We start from the raw sequence: 27,654 nt of genomic DNA on the forward strand, positions 1-27,654 counted from the left end.
TTAGATACTTTCTCCTTGCTGGGACAAATAGTCAACCAGAAACAAGCAAGTTCAGGAAGGAAAGAAATTTTCATCTTAAAGTTTTGAGGTTAAGTCTTTAATGGCAGGGAAAGCAGGGCAAGAACAGTAAACTGGTATCACATCCTCACAGAAGCAGGGAGGAAGTGGTCGGAACCAGCAGGGTTGAGCTGAAACACCTCAAGGCCTTGCGTCCACTGACACCGCTCCTCCTTTGAAGCTTCTCCGCTTTATGTTCCACAACCTTTCCAAACTGCACCACCAGCTGGCGCTCAATTGTTCAAACACACAAATCTATGTGGAACATTGTACATTCAAACTGTCACACTGAATGATTCTATATTTCATAATAGGCATTGATATGAATTACTTTACTCACTGGTATCACCAAATACCCAGCTAGAAGGAACTAAAGGGGATAGAGCTTCATTTTGGCTCACAGTCAGAAGATATAATCCTATCAGAGCAGGAAAGTCAAGTGAGCAATTCCTTTCTCAGGAAATGAGAAGTGAAGTTACTGTGAGTAGCTGAATTTCTTCTTTTTATTCATCCCAGAACCCTAGCCCATTGGATGATAATGTTCAAATCTAGGGAAGGTCTTTCGCCTCAGTTCATCCTCTAGGAAACTTCTTCACAAACACAGCAAAGGTGTGCTTCACTAAGGCTCAAGGTATTCCTTAATCCAACCAAGTTGACAACCAAAATTAACCATCAAAACCCTAACCCCTCTCAGCATGACATCAAAAATATCACTTTAAGGGGCCAGGAAGATGGCTCAGTAGTTAAAGGCACTTGCCTGCAAAGCCATTAAAATTTTAAAAAAGCCAATAAAAATGTATTAAAATATCCCTTTAAATCATAGTATTCCACCTATGGTTCCTATCAATTTTATAATACTAAATGCATTTAATCTATCTCCTCAAGACTTTCCAAAGTCTTAAGAGTTCTAGCACTGTTCAAAAGTTCAAAATCCAGAGTTCTGACACTCAAGACTATCTCTTTACTGTAAACTCCAGATTGGCTGGGGATCGATTCTCCAGTACCCACATACAGCCAGTTGCATATAGTGGCACATGCAACTGAAGTTTTTTTGTAGCATCAAGAGACCCTGGAATGCATGTTCATATTCTCTCTCTCTCTCTCCACTCTCTCTCCTTGCAAATAAATAAAAACATAATTTAAAAAATGAATTAAAAATAAATAAAATTTAGAAATGACATATGTAATTGCATAAAAGTAAAAGGTGTTGTACTGCAAAGAAAAGAATCAGGAGAAGAGATAGGCTGAAGAATAGGTTATACATTTTCAATAGAAATTGTCTACTTGAATCCCAATACTATGTGAAATGAATATACACCAATACAACATTTTATAAAGGATTAATATACAGAATACTCAAATATCTCCCCAAATGCTAAACAACAGGAAGTCAAACCACCCAATCAATAAATGGGCTAATAAACAGACAATTCTTAAAATGTTAGCTACAAATAGCCAAATAACACATTAAAAAATTATCAGCCTGACTGGACAAATTAGAAATCATGCTGTATTGAAATCCCATGTTATCCAAATCAGAATGTCAGTTATGAAGAAAACAGAGAGTGACCTATGTGGCTGGAGCCGAGCCTGGCGGCTTTCTGGTGAGAGTGACCTATGTGGACCAAAGGATGGGCCCAGATGTGAACCAAAGAGAACTCTTATACACTGCTGGTGGGAATATACACTAGTCCCGCCAGCATCTATGGAAATAATTATGAAAGTTTTTCCAAGAACTAAAAATAGTTCTACCATATGACCTAGGTATATCATTTCTGGGTATTTAACCAAAGATCCCAGTTCATCAAGCGTGTCGTAGACACTTGCATGTTAATGTTAATTGTACTACTAGTCACAATGCCTAAACTGTAGAACCAGCCCAGGTGTCCAACAACAGAAGAATGGATAAAGAAAATGTGTTGTATATCCACAATGGAGTTTCTATTCAGCCATAAAATAGAATGAAATTACGGCATCTAATAGAAAGTAGATACAACAATAGGCATCCAATAAGATAGAGTCATAAAGATAATGTTGAATGTTTTCCTTCATTTGTTAAGTCCTAGAAATCTACATGGATATGTGAAACCATATGTGTATGTGGGGAAGGCGCAATAAAGAGGATTGGGGAATTGAGAAGTCTAGTGGGAGGTGAAAAGAGGGAAGACATGGGAGGGAATAAATATAGTCAAAGTGCATGATGTATTTGAAAGAAATTGTCTATTTGAATTTCAATACTATGTGGAATGAATGTACACCAGTAAAGAATTTTTGATACAAGTTTACATACATCGAATATACAATGATACAGGGTTAATCTTCCCATTCTATAAAGAAGGAAAAGGAGGATAGCAAAGAAAGATCTGATCAAAGCAATAGCAAAACCATTCAGGACAAACACCACATCCCACAGCTCCATCTCCGACTCTGACAAGTATCAGTAGCCCTGCCTTCCAGTACTGTTACCTGTGGAAACTGTGACCCTTCTTGTACAAGCTCCACTCCCTGTTACGTTATTCATTGAATTTCCCATGTTTTGGTCATTTCTATTATCCTGGAATCTTTGTTGGAACTTAGGCTTCAACCTCAACGATTCACATGATGACCTCTCAAGGCCTTTTCTCGGAGAATCTAACCTGCAACACCTTGCCTGGCCTCACTGGCTTTCAGAAACCTTGGTTCAAAACCACATTATCTCCTCACTCTTCATTTGGCATGCCTGCAAAACTAGCACCACATGTATGGCAGCTTCTTCTGACAGCTTCAGCTAGAGCCTGACCTCTTTGGACCATAGCAACAGTGACCTCCATGCCTTCCTGGCTGTACCTGGGAAAATACCCCTCAGTGAGGCTACTTTCCAGGAAGATACACTCAAAACACTTTTCAGACTTTGTAACACATTTACACTGCTATACCCTGAAGCTCACAAAGGCTAGGTCCTTGTGCAAATTTTGTGGGGTTTTTTGTTTGTTTGTTTTCCCAGATAGGGTTCCACTGTAGCCCAGGCTGACTGGGAATTCACTATATGGTCTCAGTGTGGCCTTGAAATCAAAGCAATCCTCCTACCTCTGCCTCCCGAGTGCTGGGATTAAAGGTGTATGCCACCATGCCTGGCTGTGGTTTTTCTTAATAGCTCTAATCACTTAAACGATTTCAGATGCTTATCCACACTTATATTTTCTGCAACTTTAAAGTCACTTAGCCTTCTTCCTTGCCAAATTGCACATTTTTTCACATCTCCCTGCTCTTTATTGCTATAAGTCTGACTAAGAGTAGTAAGCAGTACTATGCTACAGTCTGGATAATATTCTGCCTTGAAACTTCCTCTACCAAACAATTTAGTCTATGACTTCTAAATTAAGCATCACTCAAAATTTCAGGACAAAGGTAAAATGCAGCTAGATTGTGGGCCTCTATTCCTATCACTATATAGTCTTCATTCCCCACTGAAACCTCATGAGGCCAGCCTCCACTGGCCATACTTTCATCTGATCTACTGGTCTCCCACGGGAAGTGCCTAGAAACTCTGCTTATAGCATTCTAGGACTTCTCTAATCTTCAGTTCCAAACCCTCCCATGTTGCTTCCACAAACTAATTTGGAAAGCCTATAAAGCCACTTGGCCAGATAGTCACAGCAATGACTCTACTTCTTGGTACAAATTTTCCTTGTTGATTACTTTTATCATCACTGTGACCAAATATTTGACAAAATCAATTTGAAGGGAGAAAGGTTTGTTTTGTTTCATGGTGTAGGAAATAATGCTCCTCACAGTGCCTGGAGGCTGCAGGCTTACATGTTGGACAACCAGGAAGCAGAGAAAGGAAAGCCATCACTTGGCTGCCTTTGTCTGTTTTGCTTTTTCCTCAGCTCAGAAAGGTGCTACTCACATTTGGCACAGAGTTTTACCTTACATTAATGTACTCCAGAACCGCTTTCTCAGACATACCCAAAATTGTGCTTTACTTATACCCAAGTCAGTTTTTAAGAATATTTTTATTTATTATGAGAAAGAAAGAAAGAGAGAGAGGGAGGGAAGGAGGGAGGGAGAAAGGGAGAAAGGAAGGAAGACAGGAAGGAAGGAAGGAAGGGACGAAGGAAGGAAGGAAGGAAGGAAGGAAGGAAGGAAGGAAGGCAGGCAGGCAGGCAGGCAGGCAGGCAGGAAGGAAGGAAGGAAGGAAGGAACAAAGGAAGGAAGGAACAAAGGAAGGAACGAAGGAAGGAATGAAGGAAGGAAGAAAGGAAAATCAGACAGACAGACAGATGGGGCCAGGGCCTCTAGCCACTGCAAATGAACTCCAGATACATATGTTACCATGTATATCTGCCTTACATAGGTACTGGAGAATCAAACCTGGGTCCTTAGAATTTGAAGGCAAGCACCTTAACTGCTATGACATCTCTCCAGTCTCCCAAGACATTTTTTAATACAACCAAATTGGCAATCAAAATTCATACTACTGTGTTATAAACACATTGTCTTTTTTGTTATCATGGTGGCCCTGGGGAGATGTTACGGTACATAATACATATACAAATGAAGAATTTAATATATACAAATAAGAAAATTTAGGCTGTGAGATTAAGTTATTTATGCAAAGTCATCTAAGTACAAAATATCTTCAGTATTAGAGTGTCTAAAATGAATCTCATAGCTTCTAATTTCACTGTGCTAGGTATATAAGCAGAAAATAACCAACTAACCCACTTTGTCTGAGGCATAGAAGTTTTGTGCTAAAAGGGAATCTACTGTATCATATAAAAATGTAACTTGCCATCACTTTTACTTATACTTTGCCACACGAGATAAAATATTTTTCATGTCATTATCAAGCAGCAATAAAATGTATAAATGGCCCATTTAAAACATTTTTACTATGTAATGGGCAAATTAGAATGGGAAGGAGATAATGGCATACAAGAGAGAAGAAAGAAATATGCATGATATTTTAGTGAAAAATTATCATCTATGTAATCCTATAACATTCTCATTTAATCTTCTCAAAAATCATATATGCTGCATAATCCTATCCTTTTGAAGATACCAAGACAAGGAGCAAAAAATATTTGTCTAGCCATATAACATATATAACAGAGCAGAAATTTGAAATTTTATGATCAATTCCAGATTAAAAGGCCATCAATTTGAAAATTGGTTATTTTGCTGGCTTTTCTGGGTCAAGAACTTTTCTGAAAGAGAAATTATTTTAATTGTTCTTTCTAATACTTAATACACAAACATGAAAATGAGGATGTGCCTAGTTTGTGGTAGATTAAGAGATTACAGAGCGTAGAGTCAAATGCTGGCCAAATGGCCCTAATAAAGTGGAAAGCAGACACATGAATTGCTGACATCATTATGATTCCATGTTACATAAAAGCGAATAAAAGGTAAATAATGAAGATTTTCTAAAAGGAAAAGTGATTTATGGGACAATTTACCATGGTTATTGTATTTAAATTCTTTTAATCATGGGGAGATAGCAAAAAGGCTACCTTCTAAAGCAGATGCAGGTATTGTATATGCATATAGTTGTATTAGTACCACTCAGTGAATTATGAGCCCCAGGGAAATAGCAATAAAAGAAAGTAAAAGATGACACTCAAAGGTAAAAGAGAGATTGTGAAGGAATTTATTAACTAGCAATTGAAAGGCTTAATCCTGCACCACTCAATGCAATGAATAACATCTTTAAATAGAGGAATGAGACATTTGTAGTAATTGAATTGACTTATTTCTATTGTCCTTTTAACATACAACTCATAAGTACAGGGGCGTTACATGGCTTGAGAATGTGTTCCATCACCCCAGATACTTGACACAGAGTAGCCTTTGGAAATTGTTTAATTTATTATTTAATGTAAAAAGATAATAATATGCAAGGATTATCTTGAAATAGCAGACATAAAATAAAGCAACGAGACCAGTAAGATTGTGATAACTGGTGAAACAAGACCATAGAAAGACAGAATATGGGCAATCTAAGTAATTTTTGCATTGAAATCACAGAATTTAAAATTGTATTGACTACCAAGTGCTTGGCAAGGTATGATGACGAATATCACTATAGGTTTAAACCTTGGTAAATAGATGGATGATACTTTAACTAATACAAGATGGCAGGAGGAAAAGAAAGCCCAGAGGAAATGTCAAATATTTGAGTAAGTTGAATGAAGCTGGATATAGTTATGTTAAGTGGAATAAGTGAAGCAGAGAAAGTAAACAGTATTCTCACTCGTATGTGAAGTAAATATAAAAAGGTATGTTTCAAGGAGCAGAACGGTGGCTGACAGAAGCCTGGGGAGAGTGGTGGTAAGTGACCAGTGGGTATTAACTACAGTGAGGAACAAGAAGTTTTGGCATACTACTACACAGTAGAATGACTTAAACAATAGTACTATATTGAAAAAAATTCTAAAAGATAAAGAAATGATTTTGAATGTTTACACCACAGAGGAATGATAAATGTTTGAGATTATTTTCCTTATTTTAATATTATACAGTGTGTACATGTATTGAAATATCTCATGGCACCTCAAAACCACGTGCTATTTTTATCTTTGTATTTTTTTTTTTTGGTTATTTTTTTTATTTTTTTTTTTTTTGAGGTAGGGTCTCACTCTAGCCCAGGCTGACCTGGAATTCACTATGAAGTCTCAGGGTGGCCTCGAACTCACAGCGATCCTCCTACCTCTGCCTCCCAAGTGCTGGGATTAAAGGCGTGCGCCACCACGCCCGGCTATTTTTATCTTTTTAAACACAAGATTACAGACAATTAATTTAAAAATAAAACCAATAGTTTAGAACTAAGCATGCTTTGTTGGGACAAGATCTGAGAAGCCCATACAACACTTATAAAGCTCTTCAGCATTAGAAACTATCATGTGAATAAAAACAATGATTTGAGATAGTGTACCTGTTTAAGTTTATATTACCCCTATCTTTTGAAAACATTCCAAGAATGAGAAATCATTTCATTTATTGTCAAAGCCATTTGAGATTATAATTGTGATTCACACTCTCTGCAACAGAAGTAGGGAAGGAAAAATAGATTAACATACTGTCTCAAAGAGTCACAAACTGCATTTGGGGGAAAAATGTAGGCACACTGTCAATTCAAGGTGTCACTGCAAATTTTATTGCCTGGTAGACAAAATTTAGATATGAAAGGATAGTAAACAAACACAAATGACTTAAGTCTGTAATAGAGTTTTGAAGTTGTTGAGATTTATTTTGATCCTTAATTTCATTGACTACACATTAGAAATTGTCAAGCAGATAGAAAACACCACAGCCAACACAACCTCATTTACTAGTGTTAAACCATTATAGTTCCCAGCTCTCACAAATGCATAAGTTATATAGACCAATTTCACCTGTAAACTATTTTTCCAAGATTTCTGTGTAACATTTAAAGAATGCTCCTGTTTGTTTTCTTTAATATCACCACAAAAAAAGTATAGCTTTGAGCTGGAGAGATGGTTCAGTGGTTAAGGCACTTGACAGAAAAACCTAACCACCCAAATTCAATTCCCCAGGACCCATGTGAAGCCAGATGCACAAAATAGCACATGCATCTGCAGTTTGTTTGCAGTGGCTGGAAGCTCTGGTGTGCCCATTCTTTCTCTCTCTCCCTCTCTCTGTGTCTATCTCTTTCCTCCCTGCCCCCACCACTTGCAAATAAATAAATAGAAATAAAAACATATTGTAAAAAAGTATAACCTCATGATCATATATGGTTTCTCCTTTAGAGCCTTGATCAAAGTCAGTGTAGGAAATGAGTAGCATGTGAATATATGTATAAAGAGTCTTAGCTACATAAGAACCAAAATCTAAGAAATAATTTATATTCTAAAGAAAATTGAAGCCGGGCGTGGTGGTGCACGCCTTTAATCCCAGCACTCAGGAGGCAGAGGTAGGAGGATCTCTGAGTGTTCGAGGCCACCCTGAGACTACATAGTGAATTCCAGGTCAGCCTGAGCCAGAGTAAGACCTTACCTCGAAAAACCAAAAAAAAAAAAGAAAAAAGAAAAAAGAAAATTGATATGTATAAATATCATTTATATTTATATTATATTTATGTTTATATTTATATTATTTCTTAGATTTTGGTTCTTATGTTGCTAAGATGCTCCATAACCACATGTGTTGTTTCTAATTTAACTTTTCACTTTGGATAGCTTGGAAGATCTCTCACATCATACCAACAAAATATCTTAACATGATCTGAATATTTTGAGAACTGACTAACATTAGAAAATTATTCAGATACTAAGGTGATGTTAGGATGTCAGTTGTTGGCAACAAGTTGAAATGAGCTAAAATATTTTGAAATTTAGAGAAACAATTATTTACACATATGTCTTATAAGAACAACAATACTCTTAGAATATATGATATTTAAATTACATATATTTTACATACTGAAAAGTAAAATAAGAATAGGAAGGCTGCCAATAACCTTCTCTGACCCAAAAGATATTTTAAAAAATAGCATCTTAAATTTCAATTTCCCTTATAACAGCCTATTTTCTTGATTATATATGTAATATTGGCTAAGAATTTTTTTAATCTTCAGAGTGTAACAAAATTTCTTATAGAAAATAAATTACAGAGTAGGTGTTGGCAGTTGTCTGAAAAGCCAACTCATTGGTTCAGTTCTTTTCAACTGATGCTACTGCCTAAAGTACAAAAGATAAATAGCTCAAATAGAAACTTCTAATTCACCAAAAACTAGGGTAGTCTTTCTTTATTCTTTATACTAAATGAGAAGTGAATTTTGTCACTGATGGACTTCAACTGGTGAAAGTATCTACAAAGAAGTTATACATAGAACTAATTCAAAACTACTTTCATTCACATAGTGAAGACTCTTGCTGTGCTGAAGTAATTCAGTGTTAATTTCTTAAGAATAGAGAAATCAGTGAAAAACTTAAACTGGTTTTATGAAACACTTACTGTGGCTAGCTCAGTGGAAAGTGAACCTGAGTAAAGCCAGTGAATGGGGATGTGAGTCTCTATAGAGCCTGTAATGGGAATCCATGGGAAAGATGGTGATAGCTGGTCCAGAGAGAGTTACAGTGCATATATTCTGGGGTAGAAAAGGGTCTGTGTAGTACTTTTAGAGAGACTCAAGTAGAAGAAATCCTGGCAGTAACTAGCAAGTGAAAGCCAAAGTCAGGCCAAAACAAGGGAATGTGATGCTGGCATCTGTGGAGAACAGAGTGCTGAGGATGCTCAGAAAGATGAGATGCCTTACTAGAGAACTGGGTAGCAAGAATAAGATTAGGGCTCTTATCTACAAATCTTTTCTGAGGGACATCTATAGCAAAAAGGTTAAAACATCACACTCTGTGACAGGCTGTATAACACTGCCACTTATTGGCTCTTTGACTTGGGACAGGCAGTTTAATTTTCTACACTTCAACTTTCTTTTCTGTGTAATAGGGATAGATCCTGGTATGTATTTACGAAGGTGTTTTGATTCGAATAATACTAGCTTTATTTAGGGAAAGATATGTGCTTAAAACAAATACTCTAAACGTATTCCTCTGACAATACCAATCAAGAGAGATTAAAAATGGTGAGAAAACAAGTAGGAGAAAACTCTAGCAGTCACCAGAGAAACCCAACTTTCCTTCCAACTTAGCATCCACAATCCATTACTATTCAAACTAGAACAATGGTTTAAAAACTTTGATGCGGAAGGACAAACCTGACCAATTATTTCCCCAACCTTCCTACCTAGGCATTTGTATCAGTCTCAAAGCTCCCAGAAACCAATGCAAAAATAAAAGATTTCATGACCAACTTTCTTCAGGTTTCAAGCAAAGACCTTCTAGAGAGCTGAAAGTTCACCTGAGCTCTAGAATTGATGATGCAGTTCTTCATTCACATATGGGTAAAAGTTAATGACTTTGAGGAGCATTAAACATTACAAACTGATAGTCTCTACAGATTGACATCTCTGGGTTTAGATTCTATGCATGATAAATTGGAGGCTCTATTACTACATCTAAAATTTAGCATATCTTTCTTTAAAATGCACATTTAAATGTAAGACCTAGCAATAACATACATTGTAGTAATTTATGATGGCTACCCTTTCTAGCCTGCAAGACTTGAGTTCATAAAAGAAGTTGTGAATTACAATGAGATATAATGTTTCCAGTATTGGCATTGGTGCAGTTTCTTTCCAGGTCCTTTTTGTCTCATAGGAAAAAAAAAAAAAAACAACTGTGTGCCATCCACATTGAATTGCCATGAATTCTAATAAAACAAGAAATATAAAAGTAAAAAGTAAATATGTCGTACATGCTTATTTCAGGTAAATATCATTTTCCCTTCAATTGAAATCCTATCTTTTAAACTTGGGCAATTGGGCAGAACAAATGCATTCTCTACTTTGAAACAAATCAAAGTTATTTATGTCAAATATTCTATTTAATAGAGGTATATTGGGAACTATAAGGATTGATATGATAAACAAGAAGTAAATGGTATTCAGTTTCTGATCCTAGCTTCTGAGCTCGACTGCAAGATCAGTAATTCATTTTTCATGTAATAATGCCATCATGACTCTGTTGATCAAATCTGTATCCAATAAGCACATAATGTTTACAAACCCTGCCAATGTTGGCACATTCATCAGTCTACTGAATAATTTCTGCTTACAATCCCATAAAAGCAGGTGATGTAGATCATTTATAATTTATTGAAAAGAATTTATAAATTTCTCCTTTCTATTTGACTTTAGAAATATTGTATATATGCTCACTTTAATGTAAGTAAACAAAAATTGCTACACTATCATGGAAGTGGTTCCCTGCCACAGAGTTCCAGCAGTGCCCGTGCATATCATGACTTTGGCATGTTGATGGTCTTAAGGAAATACAAAAGGACAAAATGTAAAAAGAATATAATCTAAATAACCTACTACTTGTGGGCAAAGAAATGTTTAATTCCTCTGTAAGCCATATTGTAATTCATGACCCTTTTATAAACTCAAAAAGAAACAATTCTGTGAGCAAATAGAAAGGAGCAAATGTAATAGAACACTTTTATGAAAATAGGTGAGAATGAGTTTCCGTTAATAAACTACAAATAATTTAGCTACTGCAGCTGGAAATCACTAACTGCATCCCATTATTTCTGTGATTGTACTAATCCTGTGTGTTCCTTGCTCTTTTTGCAGGCCGACCGGTAATGATTGTGGTAGAATATATGGAGAATGGATCCCTAGACTCTTTTCTACGGGTGAGGTGCTCTTTTCTGATGGCATTTAAATGAGCTATTCTGAGTTCAAGATTTGAAATCATTTATCATAAATTAATTTTGCATAATGTTATGTATGGGTTCTCTGTGAGGAATAGCGGCATTTTCTCTAGGGTGCATTTCTCTGATAGTGTGACCCATTAGGGTATTACTAAGGGGGCAGAGTATGCACTTAGTAATATAATTAATTTCTCCTCTCAATTTTCTTGTCATACAGTAATAATTACAAATATTCCAAGTAATCCTATCCTAAAGAAGGAAGTCAAAGGAAACTCAATTGCCTCGCATAGCTATTCATTTTGTTTAGTCACATTTACCAGTTTAGTGTGAAAACTTATGTATTGTCTAATATGCTGGACTCCCAAGAACATTATTTACCAAGAATGACATACATTTGAAAACTAATTCTGTCAACTTTGTCCCTCAAGTACATTAGAGTATTTAGAAAGTAAAAGAAAAAATAAAGTTACTCTTTTCAAGGTGACTGTTCTATTCAAGTACAGTGCGTATGAAAAAGTTGCTTGTTTTTTATAGTGGTGCGGTATAAGTAAGTGAGGGTCCATTTAGCATCACACTTTAAGATGCACTCATGCTGGGGATTTTAAAAGCCACAATGGACTTGGAAAAATGCTTCTTGGAGATGACAAATAAGTAAATGAACACTATAGTAAATATTTTCATCTGTAGCAGAGATCACACATTTTTATGCGACTATATTCTTTGACGTAGACATGACAGTCATAACCATTATTCTTGCTTATAACAGCTGGGATATTTTTAAAAATATTTTTAACTTTTTATTTATTTATTTGAGAGCGACAGACAGAGAGAGAAAGAGGCAGAGAAACAGAGAGAATGGCCTCGCTAGGGCCTCCAGCCACTGCAAACGAACTCCAGATGTGTGCACCCCTTTGTGCATCTGGCTAACGTGGGTCCTGGGGAATTGAGCCTCAAACCAGGATCCTTATGCTTCACAGGCAAGCACTTAACCACTAAGCCATCTCTCCAGCCCAGCTGGGATTTTTTTTTTTTTTTAATACCTAGAGTGTGTTATCTTTCTCATTCTTTAAATGTGAAAATGTAGCATTCTTTCCTTACTTCATTTTTGCTCCATGTTATTTGAACAAGTTCCATTTACATCTCACCTTTCAATTTTGAGCTCATTTTCACTTGGTGTTCTTGAGTTGTGCCCTCTCCTTGCAACTCCTCTCCAAGTTAGCCACAATGATATATTTATACGGTGACTTGGTGTGATGTCAAGACTCAGTACAAAAGCTGAATTCAGCAAAATCTTCAGGCCATTAGAGAGCAGAGCTACTTGCACAGCAAATGCTCTGGGCCAAGCGTGCACTTGAAGACAAAATGAAATTCATAGGTTTAAGATGTGAACTGTTTGTTTCTTTTGCTGTATTCCCTGTTACTATTCTAAATTATTTTGGAATAACTTATCAGGACCACCTATGGTTCTTGAAGTACATATGTATGTCATTTCATTTTTTCATTATGTTTATTCAAAAGGACATTCTACCAGATACATATCAAAATGACTCATTATCAAATGATGTTTGGGATAGATTGAATTTCTTATACTTATTTTTGGTAGCAACTATATCCCAGAGCAGCAAGTAATAACAAACAGTGTAGTGGATACTCAATGTAAACTGCTGCTGAAAATTGGATCAAAAATCCCACAAGAAAATGAGAACATAAATGTGACTTTCGGATATACTTTTTATTCTGCTGAATCATGAACAAATTATAACATAATGCAAAGAAACAATAAGTAAAATATGTACTTATAAACATCTTATTACATGTTTACAAGTATAGTTCATGACTTAACTTTTCCGTATTTTTTCAGCTCCAATTCAGAACCATTAGGGGAGGGATTACCAAGAAGCTGGAAAGCAACAAAGGTTTAACTGATAGTGGCCACCTGTTGTAGTCAGCTTCATTTTGCTGGGCTAGCCATCCAGAGCAGACACAGATCATGAGAGGAAGGGGTTTATTTTTTTTTAATTTTTTTAATATTTATTTATTTATTTTATTTATTTGAGAGCGACAGACACAGAGAGAAAGACAGATAGAGGGAGAGAGAGAGAATGGGCGCGCCAGGGCTTCCAACCTCTGCAAACGAACTCCAGACGCCTGCGGCCCCTTGTGCATCTGGCTAACGTGGGACCTGGGGAACCGAGCCTCGAACTGGGGTCCTTAGGCTTCACAGGCAAGCGCTTAACCGCTAAGCCATCTCTCCAGCCCGGAAGGGGTTTATTTTAAGTTTACAGATCCAGGGGAAGTTCCGTCAAGCAGCAGAAGAAGCTGGCTCCCATTCATAAACCCAAGCAGAGAGACACAACCAGCACCGCAAACAAGCACGAAACTGGCAGCAATCCGCAGGGACCTAGCCCAAGCTTGCAATGCTCTGCGCACCTTTGCACTGGAATTCAGACCCACCCCCAGTAAAACACTAGTGCTGGGCCCCCAAGATCTGCCCCCAGTGACACCTTCTCTCCAGCCAGGCAGCTGGAGATAAGCTGTGATAAAAATAAATAAATAAATAAATAAAAACACCTGAGTCTATTGGGGGTCATACATTCAAAGTACCACACCACCATGACCACGACTGGGAGAATCTGAATGTCTATCTCTGCTAATCTTGCCTCTGACCGTTACAGGTTGTATGACCTTGGGCATAGTACCAACTTCTATATGTTTCTGCTCAGTCAGTTATAAAATAGGAATACAAATAGTATTTACCTCACAGTTATTTAAAAATATCTCACTTACTATTATAAATATATAAAAAGTATACGATGCATTGTGACAGTGAAGATTCAAATTCAATCTGTATAATTAAATAAAACATAGTTTTATATACTATGGCTACTTTAAACTTAATTGATAATGACTTTTCCTTATAAGCCCAATATTAACTCCCTATGTGGCCTATATTATGTCTGTACATATACTTCTTTTTCTAAAATCAACTTTTTTGATTAATTAGAATATTCATAGAACTCAGAAGACTAATAAAAAGCAAAGAACCCAGTCAGTAAATGGACTAATGAAATGAACTGACAGCTCTCAAAAAATGAAATACAAAGGGCCAATAAACATGTAAGAAAAAAAACTTGAACATCACTTTCCATCAGGGAAAAAAAATATTAAAGTGACATTGCAGGTCTGGGGCTATGGCTCAGTCAGTCCGTAATGTGCATGTCATCCCAGCACAGGTACCCTGGGTCAGAGCATCAGCTAGGCAAGTGCTTATAATGCTAGCACAGGAGTATTAGAGGTAGCAGTGTGCCTGAGGGTTGTTGGATAGCCAGTCTAGTTAAAACTGATGATCTGAAGGTTCAGTGTAAGCTCTAAGGGCTGCGGAGATGGCTTTAAAGTTAAACATGCTTGCTTAAAAAACCTGCCTGCTCAGCCACCCACATAAAGCTGGGCAGGCATACCTTTACATCAGTAAGAGACCTTGGCATGCCCATACACACATAAATACTCATGCACACTCACCACGCGTAACACACACACACCGAGGGAGAGATAAGTATATAAAAACCTACATTGAGTTTCCAGCTCACTCCATTCAGAATGTCAGCCATTTGCAAACACAAAAGAGATCCTGGGAAGGATGTGGACAAAAAGGATTCTTATGCATTGCTCATGGGGGTGGAAACTAGCCCCAGTGTAATCAGTATGGGAGTTTCTGAAGCCTATAGACATGTACCTATCATATGATTCGTCTGTACCACTTCTGGGAGGTACTCAGGTGCCTTCAAGCCAACATACCACAGATACTTTTGCATCAATGTTTATTGCAACACTATTCACAATAGCTAAGTTTTGCTATCCTTCTCTGTCTCTCAAGTAAGTATGTTTTAAAAAGAATAAGATGATTTTTAAAAGAATAAATAGTTTGAAACAAAATTTATTGAGTACCATGAGCAATAAAGAAGTGCTATGGAAGGATTAGTTTTAAAAAAATACATTGCAGAAATAGCTATGCAAACCCAACTGCCCTTTATTGAAGTACTTAAGAGATTTGCAAAACTGTATAGCCATATCATTCTACTCAAGAAATTTTGCTTCATGTTTCAAACTATATTTAAAAAATCATTTTTTTAATTTATTTTATTTTATTTATTTATTTATTTGAGAGCGACACACACAGCGAGAAAGACAGATAGAGGAAGAGAGAGAATGGGCGCACCAGGGCTTCCAGCCTCTGCAAACGAACTCCAGACGCGTGCGCCCCCTTGTGCATCTGGCTAACGTGGGACCTGGGGAACCAAGCCTTGAACCAGGATCCTTAGGCTTCACAGGCAAGCGCTTAACCGCTAAGCCATCTCTCCAGCCCTAAAAAAATCATTTTTGTAATTTATTTACTTGAGAAACAGAGAAAGAGAAATAGAGAGGGAGAATGAGAGAATGGGCACACCAGAGCCTCTAGCTGCTGCAAACAAACTCCAGATGCATGCACCATCTTGTGTGTCTGGTTTATATGGGTCTTGGGGAATTGAACATGGGCCCTTTGGCTTTGCAGGCAAGTGCCTCAACCACCAAACCATCCCTCCAGCCCTCAAACTATGTTTTAAATATGCATTATTAAAATGCAAAACTTAGCTAGGCATGGTAGCTCATGTCTATAATCCCAGCACCTTGGAGGTTGTGGCAAGTAGATCGCTATGAGTTCAAGGCTAGCCAAGGCTACATGAGACCCTATCTCAAAGGAATGCTAGAGGGAAATGGAATGGGGTGGTATAGTATGATCAAGATACTACATGCATGGGAGAAAATAAAACAAGCAAAAATAAATAAAATGCCAAAAGAAACCCATATGAATGAGGAAAACTTAAGGTGAATACTCCTGCCTTCCCCCTCTTTAATATCCTTCCCCTTCTGTATAATCATATCCCTTCTACGCCTGGAGCTCAAAGTGCTTTACAAAGTTTATGTCAATAGCAGGCATTCAACATCTCATGGCAAGCAGAAATAAGATCTATAAGTATATACATGCCATAAATTCTCAAAAGTACAGTCATTTTTCAAACTACTGCTTTAGAATTTGATAATCGCTGCCTCTGCAAGTGCAGAATGGGGGAAGTGGCTAAATGCACTAGGTAGTCGGGGAGCCATCCATGGCTCATTAATAGCCTCCTGTGCTTACTGCAGGCAGAAAACATTTCCCTTTGGTCTCCCACACAATCTGAAAAGCATTGCAATTTGCTGTTTTACTATGAAGGAGTCATAGCACAAGTACAAGATTACATCCAGTACCGGTGCTGGTGGCTAGCTGGCTGTGATCCTGCACTGAGTTCATAAACCTAGTGGTACTTGAGGCCTTTGTGGACATTCCTCTTGCTATATATTGCCAGGGGGAGGTGTGGTCAAGAGTGTAGATTTATGTGTATGCATGCATACACATATGTAGTCAAAGACAAGGGGCTCGATGTATGCATAACTGTGTGTTTCTAATTGTAAAATAAAATGAGTTGCAGTTTAGAGAGGAGTGCCTCAGGCTGCCTTCCCAAAGGCATGGCATCACAGATGGGCACATTTTTTCTGACATTTCCAATGCAATACACCAGTGTAAGTTAAGTGTAACATTGACCACCATCCTTGTATGAGGTTTTCAACTACACATATTAATTTCATAAGTTATTTTTGTGGCACTGCCATGGAAAATATCTGACTCTAAATCTTAGAACTTCTATTTTTTTAATATTTTTATTTTATTTATTTATTTTAGAAAGAGAAAGAGGGGAAAAGATAAAGAGAGAGTTAATGAGCACACCAGGGCCTCCAGTCACTGCAAATGAACTCCAGATGCATGTGCCACCTTGTGCATCTTGCTTATGTGGGCCCAAGGGAATTGAACCAAAGTCCTTTGGCTTTGCAGGCAAGTGTCTTAACCACTCAGCAATCCCTCCAGCCTCGGACTTCTATTTTTATCATAATATTAACAAGGAATACAAATAAAGAGCTGATTTAGTGATTGAGGCATTTGCCTGCAAAGCCAAAGGACCCAGGTTCGATTCCCCAGTACCCACATTAGCCAGAAGAACAAGGGGGCACACACATCTGGAGTTCGTTTGCAGTGGCTAGAGGCCCTGGCATGCCCATTCTCTTTCTCTCTTTCTCTCTCTCTCTCTCTATCTAGCTATCTTCCTCTTTTTCTGTCAAATAAATAAATAAAAATAAGTATTTAAAAAATGAATACAAATAAAAATGATTATGAAACACATACTATAACCTTCTATAATATTCTTATCACAGACCATTTGTCAATAGTGTGAGGCAAAAGGTATACTTACATTTTTTTCACAAAACAAAGTCATGGGATTAAACAAAGATGTGTCATCTAAAACTCAAAGCTCTAAGAGAAAAATGAAAACTAAAACATGCAGGAATGTTTTAGTATAAGCTGGAACTCTTTGTATACCAACCTGAGTGGTAGCACGGATAGATTCTCCAAAGGTAACTAGCAATGAGGTATCAAAAAAGAACAAAAAGTTAAGAAATTTGAGTGCCCAATCCCAAGAAAATAGAGCATTTCAGCCAAGAGCAGTTAAGCAACTGTCAAGAACAACAGAAGAATGCTGAAAAACAGTGATCGATTAGTATCTATTTGGTATCATAAAAGAGCTCAGGGGGAAAATGATGACATCCAAATAGAAGAGAGACTAGTTGGAAAGAAGAAAGGATTTAGTCTAAGGGGATTGGGTAGGTGGGGGGGGAGCTCGTGGGAGGGGTATATGATCATGGTTTATAGTCTTTATGAATAGACATTGTCAATAAAAAGTTTAAAAAGACAGCTGGAGAGATTGCTTAGTGGTTAAGCACTTGCCTATGAAGCCTAAGGACCCCAGTTCAAGGCTCGGTTCCCCAGGACCCATGTTATCCAGACATCTGGAGTTCGTTTGCACTGGCTGGAAGCCCTGGTGTGCCTCTCTCTCTCTCTCTCTCTCTCTCTCTCTCTCTCTCTCTCTCCCTCTTTCTCTCTCTGTCTGTTGCTCTCAAATAAATAAGTAAAAATAAACAAAATTTTTTTAAGTTAAAAAAGGAAAGAGTTCCTCAGAGAGCTCAACAAAATATTTTTATTCTCCCTCTCCCTCTCACTCTCGCTCTTTCCCTCTGTGTGTGTGTGTGTGTGTGTGTGTGTTCCTGTGTCTGAGCATGGTGCACATGTGCCATGTCACACAGTGGAAGTCAGAGGACAATTTTGGGTTTCAGTTCTTGGCTTCTGCCTTGCTTTGAAGGAGGGTCTCTTGTTCACCTCTTAGTTCTCCAAACTGCCTGGTCTGCAGGCAACCCAAATTATCTTGTCTCCACCTCCCATCTCTCAGTAGGAGGACTGGGATTTCAGACCCCCTGTGTTTTATGTGGGCCCTAAGCATCCAAACTCAAGTTATTAGGTTTGCACAGCCATCACACTTGCCTATGGAGTCATCTCCCCAGCCCTCAGCAAAGCATTTTTAATGCCTTGGTTTCAGGCAGTTGCAGGACTGTAAAGACCAATAATGAGAGTGAGATTTTACCAAGAGTGAAGTGGCAGAATAAACTAAATGCCAGAGAAAGAAATAAGATAAACATACAAATAGGCACTCCATCCCAGCACTGGGGAAGCAGAAGTCAGAGGATCATGGTGAGTTCAAGGCTAGCCTGGGATAGAGTGATGCCCTACCTGAAAGAAAAACTAAAACAAATAAATGATAGGTTTCTTTCATACACTAGGCATGAGAACTTGAACCACTAGTGCCCATTGCTGGTGAGACAGAGGCAGGAGGATGCCTGGGCTTGCTGACTAGTGGAAGTGGGGAGCTCTGGGCCAAGGAGACACCCTCTCTCACATGAGGCAGTCAATGTTCTGAGGGTAACACTGACAGCTGAGCCTGTCCTCTGACCTCCACATGCAAGTGCACACATACATACACCCACATGCAAACAACTTAATCAACAAATAATAGATGTTTTGTCTATGTGATTATTATTGTGACAGAATACATGTAACATAAATTTACTATTTTAACCCTTTTTCCATGCACTGTTCTGTGGTACCAAGTACATATCATTGTGCGGCTATCACTGCCATCTGTGTGCAGAGCTCTGTGCATCTTGTAATCCTAAAGCTAAATTCTCATTAGCCAACAGTGCCCACTTACCTTCACTCTCAGCTCCTGGAAATCACCCTTCTACTTTTGTCTGTCATTTTAATTGCTATAATTAGCTCATACAAATGGAAGTTGGTATGTTTCTTTCGGTGATTGATTCACTTCACTTCTTATTACTTTGTCAAAAGTCCCCCATCTTGAAGCATAGGTCAGATTTTCCTTGTCAATGCTGAACGACACTCCATTTTATGTAGATGCCACAGTTTCATGATCCATTTACTTGGAAATGACCACTTCCTTACCTTCACCAGTTAGCTAACATGAAGAAGCTACTATTGACAGGTACACAAACAGATCTTCAGTTAGTTTTAGTGAATATGTCCAGAAACATAACTGCATAACTTGTTAAACTACCATGCTGTTTTCCACACTGGCTCTGTCATTTTACCTTCTCACTAACAGAGCACAAGGGTTCCAATTTCTGTCCATCCCTCCCTAACACTTGATTTCTGATGTTTTCTTTGGTTTCATAGTAGCCACCCTAATAGGTTGGACATGCAATCTCATAGCTTTGAATCCCATTCCTAATCACTACATGTGGCATCTTTTCATGGCTTATCATCTGTTGGACTATCCTTGTTGCAAAGGTGCCATTTCAACTTCATTGCTTATTTTTGAATCAGATTACTTAACTTTTGTTGTTGGGTTTTAGAGCTTGTTTACATATGCTGGGATTTACAGTTTAGAAGACACATGATGCTTAAATATTTTATCCTGTTCTATGTGTTGCTTTTCTACTCTGCTAATGCTGTCTTGGTCCACAAAAGTTTTTTAAGTTTTAAGAAATTAAGTGTCTACTCTTCTTTTGTTGGTTTTGCTTTTAGTGTTATATAAATGTTCCTGCAAAACCCAATCATGAAGCTTAGTTTTATGTGTTTTTTCTAATAGTTATAATATTTTATGTCCAACACTTATTCCTCTGACCAAGTTTGAGTTAAATTTTTCATGTGCTGTTAAGTAAGGGTCCAATTTCATTCTCTGCATGAATCTACCTGGCTTTCCTACAATAACTTGTTGAAAAGACTACCTTTTCTCCACTGAATGGTGCTCAGTCAAAAATCATTTTGCTATACCCTAAGTCCCTTCCTGCTACTATAACAAAAGTACCACAAAGTAGTTCATGTGTAATATTGACCTTCCTCGTGACTCTCTGGAGAGTAATATTTGGACACCAACATGTGTAGTTCCTCCCTGCTCCTAAAATGATCACGTCTTGCATTCTGCATGGTGAAAGGAAGAAAATCATGAAGCAGAGTATAAAACAAAACAACAATAAAAAAGGACAAGAGTGGTCCTCCAACCTCTACCATAAAAGCAACAATCCCATTCACCAGGGCAGAACCTTTGACCTGTTTCCCAATGGTCCCACTTTGTAATATTATGGCACTGGGCATTCCATTCCTACATATGAACCTTGGAGTGAGGCACACACATGTGATCCATAACAACCGTACCTGAAAAGGTTCACCTCCAGTCTCTACTCACTAGTCTATGTGTCTTTCTTCACACCACTACCACAACATTTTGTAGCTTTATAGTAAGTCTTGATATCAGAAACCCTGGCCTCCATTTTTGTTTTCCTATATCAAAAAATGTTATTTTTAGTATTTAGTATCTACAATCCTTAAGAGACTGTAAATTTGAGTGAGGCATTTCCTATTTAAAAAATGTTTTGGAGATTTTGGTAGAGTTTTTATGGATGATGACTGGGGTTTATAAATGTTTGAGGTAGTACTGTCTTTTGAACATTGTTACAACTTCTAATTCATGAATGTGAGGACGTCCTCCTAATTGTTCATGACTTCTTTAATCATATTTTACTCATGGTATATAGTTTTCTTGTAGTGTCTGAAGTATCATGGTTAGGCTGACTTCATGAAACAAATCTAAATGTCCCTCCTCTTTGATATTTTTGAAAAGTCTGAGATCAGTGTTAGTTTTTTAAATGTTTGATAGAAAGAAATGATCAATGAAGACCTAGTACTTTGCCTGAAGTTGAAGCATTTTATTACTAAAAAAATAATAATAATAACTATTCAAAAAGTCTTTATACTTGATGACTATGTACTTATTTCTCCCAGGATGATGCCAAATAAGGCTTCAGACTATTTTCTTATTATTAAGCATGATATTTTTACTCTACTATAAAAAAATATAATAAAATATGTGTTCACCATGTCATTTTCACTAGTTTGGTGTATAAAAAAGGGAGGATAATAGAAGCCCAAGTCAATACAGGCAGAAAGAGGCATGGATCTTACACAGCAATTGTACCAACATTATATTTGAAGATTATTTAGTGTTCCCAAGATTTCGGCTACCTCCTTAGATGGGATGCATGCATCAATATTAGACAAAAATTCCCCAGTTGAGTCCAGTGTGCTGTTGAGTTGGAAACTCACTGAAATGTGTCCTTGTAGGTCATGTAGTAACTTTGAATTATCTCTTGGTCCTATGAGAAGCCATGGTACAGTGCAGAATTGAGGCATAAAGTGACTTCTGAACTATGTTTTAAAAGAATAATCTGTGGGTGCTATACTAAGAAGAGGCTATACTAAACGACAGGCAGATGAGTGACATTAAAGGCTTTTGCAATGATCCAGGTAAGAGACTATGATGGCTTCCATATGGACAGTAGAGTGCTAGGAAATAGTCATATGCTGTGATACACTTTAAAATAAAAACAATAAAATTTACTGGTTCGTTAGAGAAAGCATGTGAGTAATAGAGTCCAAGGATAATTCTAATCCACAAAATAAGACCAAAGCAGAAATCACTGCTCCTTAAGGTTACTGGGTTTATTATGCGATTAAGTATATATATATAAAACTCCCAGAATGATTTCTATAGTGAAGTATTCATAATGTCACTTAGTATTATTAATGTTTCAGAAAATACTGCTTTGAGCTTTATAATTGCTTTTCTGTTATTTCGTTCCTTGTTTTATCAGGTGGCTAAAAATAGTTTTGTTTTCCAATATTTAAAAACACCTAGATATGCCTCAGGAATATGAGTATTTAATAATACATTGGAGCACGTAGCAGCACTGCAGAAGCAGGAGTCATTTAAAGAGTTTCCAGGACAAGTGCAAAGCAAATATTAATTTAAAAAATTAAAGGGATCTTTTAAATATTTATGTATTCAAATTACAAATCTAGTAAAGATGACATTTTACCTTATGCTACTTATTTATTAATAATGAGAACTGAATTTTATTAGTCACTTCTCTTGTAAATTCTTAGTGCCTGGTTATATTTAAGCTGATGCATAAGAGTGCATTTAACCTAAATCACATTCATTTTATGTTCAACACTTAAAAAATGACATTTATTCCCTAATAACATTTTAAACCATTAAATTAATAGTTCAATTTTACTTTAATTAATATTTAAGAGAGAAATATGTGAAGCTTCCTGTAAAAGTTTTGTTTTTTTTTTTAGTATGTCTGTTCCAACTTAACAACAACAACTGTCAAAATAATGAAAGGATTGTGTTGCAGTCAGTCCCTCATTGCTGAAACAAACATCCAACAAGGCACAACTTATGGGAGGAAGGCTTACAAAAGAAAAGGGAAATTCCATCAGTGGCAGAAGCCGACTGCATTTCATAGATTCAAACAGAGAGAAACAACTACAGCAAGTAAACACCAACACAAGCAAACACAAACCTCCATAGCTCAAACTGCTCAGAACACACCTACTACGGCTACACTCAGATCTGGCCCCCAAACACATCTTAGGGCTGGACTCTAAGATCTGTCCCCCAGTGACACCCGCCTAACTAGGGTCCTGCCTGCTGGTGACTTAAGTACAAAGTTCAATTTTAACAAAATACCTGAGTCTGTGGGAACATACATTCAAACTATCATATCCAAACTTACAACAGATGGTTTAACTTTTCTGTTTTCTTTTCTTTTGGGGCAGTGGAAAAGTGATCTTTGCTTTCTAAGCCTTCTTTAACGTCTTACATTCCTGACTGAATTTATATTTTTTGACTGATTTTTTTTTCTCATTTATATAGGCATCTATTTATTACACAAAATAATGGGTTTCGTTGTACAATTGTTACACATGCCTGAATTTTTATTTTTAAGTAAAGTGTTAGACCATAAATAGCTAACTGCTTGAATTTATCTCATGGAACATCTTGGTACAGTGTGAGAAGTATTATTATTACTCCTCTGCCATGAGATTGTACTTCTTACTCTCCTTAATTCTCCTTTTAGTTATAAGCTTTTCACTTATTTTTAATTGACATGCAATTTATAATTACACTGATATAACAGAGAATGAATGTGTTTACCTAAGCTCCTCTATGTTTGAACCATTCCTGAAGAGCAGAATCACCATCCTATGGATATATCACAAGGTGCATATACAAATGTAAACAGATATATTCTGCACAACCTTCATTGAGCAGTTTTGTTCCATACATGCTAATAATGCTATGTCCTAAAGACCAGTCCAAACAACTTTACATTTTCTGGATTTTATATCAACACAACATACTGTGAGCAGAGTAGAGTACCTTCATGCCTCCTAAGGCAAAATGTATAAGAAGGAAAAAAAAAAAAAAAAGGTGCTTAGTGGTTAAGGAGTTTGTATGCAAAGCCTGAGTACCCAGGTTCAATTCCCCAATAACTACATAAGCCAGATGCACAAGATAACACATACATCTAGAGTTAGAGTTCATTTGCAATGGCTGCAGGCTCTGGTGTGCCCATTCTCTCCCTCTCTCTCTCTCTCTCTCTCTCTCTCTCTCACACACACACACACACATACACACACACACACAAGTAAAAAAAATTAAAGGGGGAAAATCATGTTCAGTAGTAGGATTTTAAGTTTCAGCTCTATTACATTCAGACTCATTTTAAGCTCTTCAGATGCAATTCTGAAATCCATCCACCTTGTCTCAAAAATCCATCAAAATTTTTTCTTCCTAGATTTTGTAGGTAAATTATAAATGACTTTTACTTTCTTTATGGCTGATATTTCTTACTAAACTTGATGTCTTCTCTCATCTATAACTAAAAGTATAACTGCTTAGCTTAAATTCAAAATACATGATGACTACAAGAAAAAAATGACTTGGAGGAATTTGTAAATGTCTATAGGAAATTACAGTAAGCTTTTCAGTCAGGGAGAGCATAAGAATCAAGACACTTGAACAAAAACAAAAGATAGACATTTATTTTATTCAGTTGTTGCTTTAAAACAAGAGTGAGCTGAGCATGGTAGCACATGGATTTAACCAGAGCCCATGGGAGGCAAAGGTAGGAGGACTGCTGTGAGTTTGAGGCCAGGCGGGGACAACAGAGTGAATTCTTAGTCAGCCTGGGCCAGAATGAGACCCAACAAATAAAATAAAATAAAATAAAATAAAATAAAATAAAATAAAATAAAATAAAATAAAATAAAATAAAATAAAGTAATTTCATCTTTCCATACCTATAAGCAATACTAGTCAATTCTGAAAACTCAAGAGCATGTTAAAAAGTCATAGTATGGTAAACTATGAAGCAAGTAGACATTGAATTTAACCTAAAACATAATTTGAGTCCATAAATAACTTGCCTGTAAAGCCTAAGCACCCACATTCCACTCTCCAGATTCCACATAAGACAGACACACAAGGGTGAGGCAAGTGCAAGGTCACACATACCCACTAGGTGGCACAAGAATCTGGAGTTCAATTGTAGTGAATGAGGCCCTGGCGTGTCAATTCTTATTCCCTTTCTCCCCGCCTCCTCTCTCTCTCTCTCTCTCCCTCTCCCTCTCCCTCTCCCTCTCTCTCTCTCATGAAAAGAAAAAAGTAAACTATGAAGAATGTTTTTCTTCCTTCTCCATGACTTGACCTAGGCAAAAGTTTCTTTAAGGTATTTTTCTATCTCATATACATCTTTCTTTATGTTCATGTCTTAAGTTTCAAATTTGTTAACAGTTACTGCTAAAAAGTCCTATGTGGTAACACATCTTCCCCTCCTCCTTTACCCCTAGGCTAGACATTTTTCTACTACCTACGGTCATCTTAAACTTAGACCCTTATCTCACCCATCTCTAAGTTCCTATTTCTTCATCTGCACAAATCTTATATGGATATAAGCTTGAACTAATTCATACTAACATGTACCTCAAAAATTCTATTCCCATTCCTCCTGAAGATTTCTTTTCATCTTTTGCATGCATTTGTAAACCCAAAGAGAATTCAATAGTGGAAGTTCAGGAAGAAAAGAAGGAAGACAATGAGGAAAAGAAGGGAGAGAAGGGAAATGAGGGGAGGAAGGAATAAAGGAAATAAAGAAAAAGGAAGGAAAGAAAGAGAGAGGGAGGAAGAAAGAAAAGAAGAAGGCAGGAAAGGAAGAAACTGTAAAACATATGAGTTTAATATAGAGGAAGACATTTTATGACCAAGGATCAGAAACCAAAAGTGACATCCTCTCTGGTACCCTCTTCTGTTTTATTCTCATGATCCCACTGGGCTTCTGACAACATCTTATTTTCTCTGAGTAGCTTCCCACTGCTTATAAGCTCCATGTTCTGGTTACCACTTCCTAAATAGTCATTTTACTGCTTGTCAGAGTTTGGATATAATATTTTTTACCAGTCTGTTGTTATTCTGTTTTGAAAGGCTGGTATCATTTCATGTAACTTGTGTCTAGTCAACCAAAAAAAAAAAGAATGTTCATATACATGAACCAAACTTTCATTATTTCACTTTAGAGCTTTTTTTGTCACTATCTAATAGTGTTTGCTGTACCATATCTGAGATTTATTCATTGTAGGTAACCAAGACACTGTGTTTGAAATTGCTTCCTCTGTAAATGTATGTTCAAAAAGCAATATATAATTTTAGTAATTCTACTCAACATTTCTAGCTTGTCATCTACTAGGTGTAATGTTTTCACTCATATTTAACCTTCAAAGGACACAAATCACTAGAATGATCTTTTTATATAAAAACAATTCACCTTTTTAGACAAGAGTTTGGGGACATTAAGTTATATTATGGCCTTCAAATCTTTCGTAGTCTCTAAGGTTCTTTGGTTGGTGGGTCCACAAAAAAAAAAAAAAAAAAAACGCACACACACACACACACACACACACACAACACACATACACACAAATCACCACTGAAGAATTAGATATATATATATATGGCAGAAATAAGATATGGTATTTATTCTCCTTTTTCTCAATCTATAGCAAAAAAATCTAAAAGTATTATGATCACAATCAAATCATCACCCCATCAGAGGTGAATACCCTTCAAGTGTGCTCAATATTGTGATAGTCATTCATGCACAATATTGCCATGGAGTCTCCTATAGTGAAGTAAACTTTCCATGGAAATGTGCTGCAAGGAAATATCTAACTAGTTTCTAAACATTTGAACAGCTTTTTCTCTCTAAAATAAAATAAATAAATTCAGCTCCATTCAATGCAACGGGGACCTGTTGAGCATTTATTCTGTGCCTGGCATGGCAGGACGCCTTTGAGTGACAAAGAAGGATGGAACACTATGTATTCTGGTGCCTTAGAGGTACTCCTCCACGCCCCGTCTCACCGCAGCTGCAGGTCCTTCTCAACCTACTCCGAAGTACATCTCAAACTACATTCAAACGACCAGTATCTCTCTTACGTATTTATTACTCTCGTAGCTTCCACAGTGATCTCTCTGCTTCCATTGTCCTCATATAAATAAAAATGCATCACTCCCTATTTTTCTCTGGCTTTTCATTACATTTTGACCACATTTCTAACTTTTTCTAATGGCTTTCATGGTCCTCTTTGATATTACCTCTGCCTATCTCCCCTGAGCATAAGTTCCCCATTCAGCAAACTCAAGCCTCCCTTCCCTTGACTTCTCAAGCAGGACAAACTCATTCCACAATGAAGCCATTGGCACACGCTGGGATTCACAGGCTCCATCATGTTATTCTCTTTTGAATCATTCCATCATTACTCAAAATGATGTCATTTATTTTCTACCTTTATGCCTAAAATAAATGTGATTACTATTAGAATAGGCACCTTTCTGCTTTGATTCCTATGCTGGCCTCTACCAATTCCTGCAATTGTTGATGTGTTTTGTTCCAAATAGTGAATTTGGGGGACAAAGCCCCCCAGAAGAGAGACTTATCATA

At 37.0% G+C, this 27,654-nt stretch overlaps 1 protein-coding gene across 2 annotated transcripts in view; it reads left to right on the forward strand.

Annotated features, from left to right (window-relative positions):
* Nucleotides 1-27,654, forward strand: part of Epha6 (EPH receptor A6) — a 1,036,261-nt gene that overhangs the window by 842,177 nt on the left and 166,430 nt on the right. For both annotated transcript variants that reach the window (XM_004663307.2, XM_004663308.3), the window contains one exon: nt 11,252-11,313. In XM_004663307.2, coding sequence (XP_004663364.1) covers nt 11,252-11,313 — 62 coding nt within the window. The remainder of the gene's footprint in view (nt 1-11,251; nt 11,314-27,654) is intronic.

The sequence above is a fragment of the Jaculus jaculus genome, chromosome 4, assembly GCF_020740685.1.
Source record: "Jaculus jaculus isolate mJacJac1 chromosome 4, mJacJac1.mat.Y.cur, whole genome shotgun sequence".
Classification (NCBI taxonomy): Eukaryota; Metazoa; Chordata; class Mammalia; order Rodentia; family Dipodidae; genus Jaculus; species Jaculus jaculus.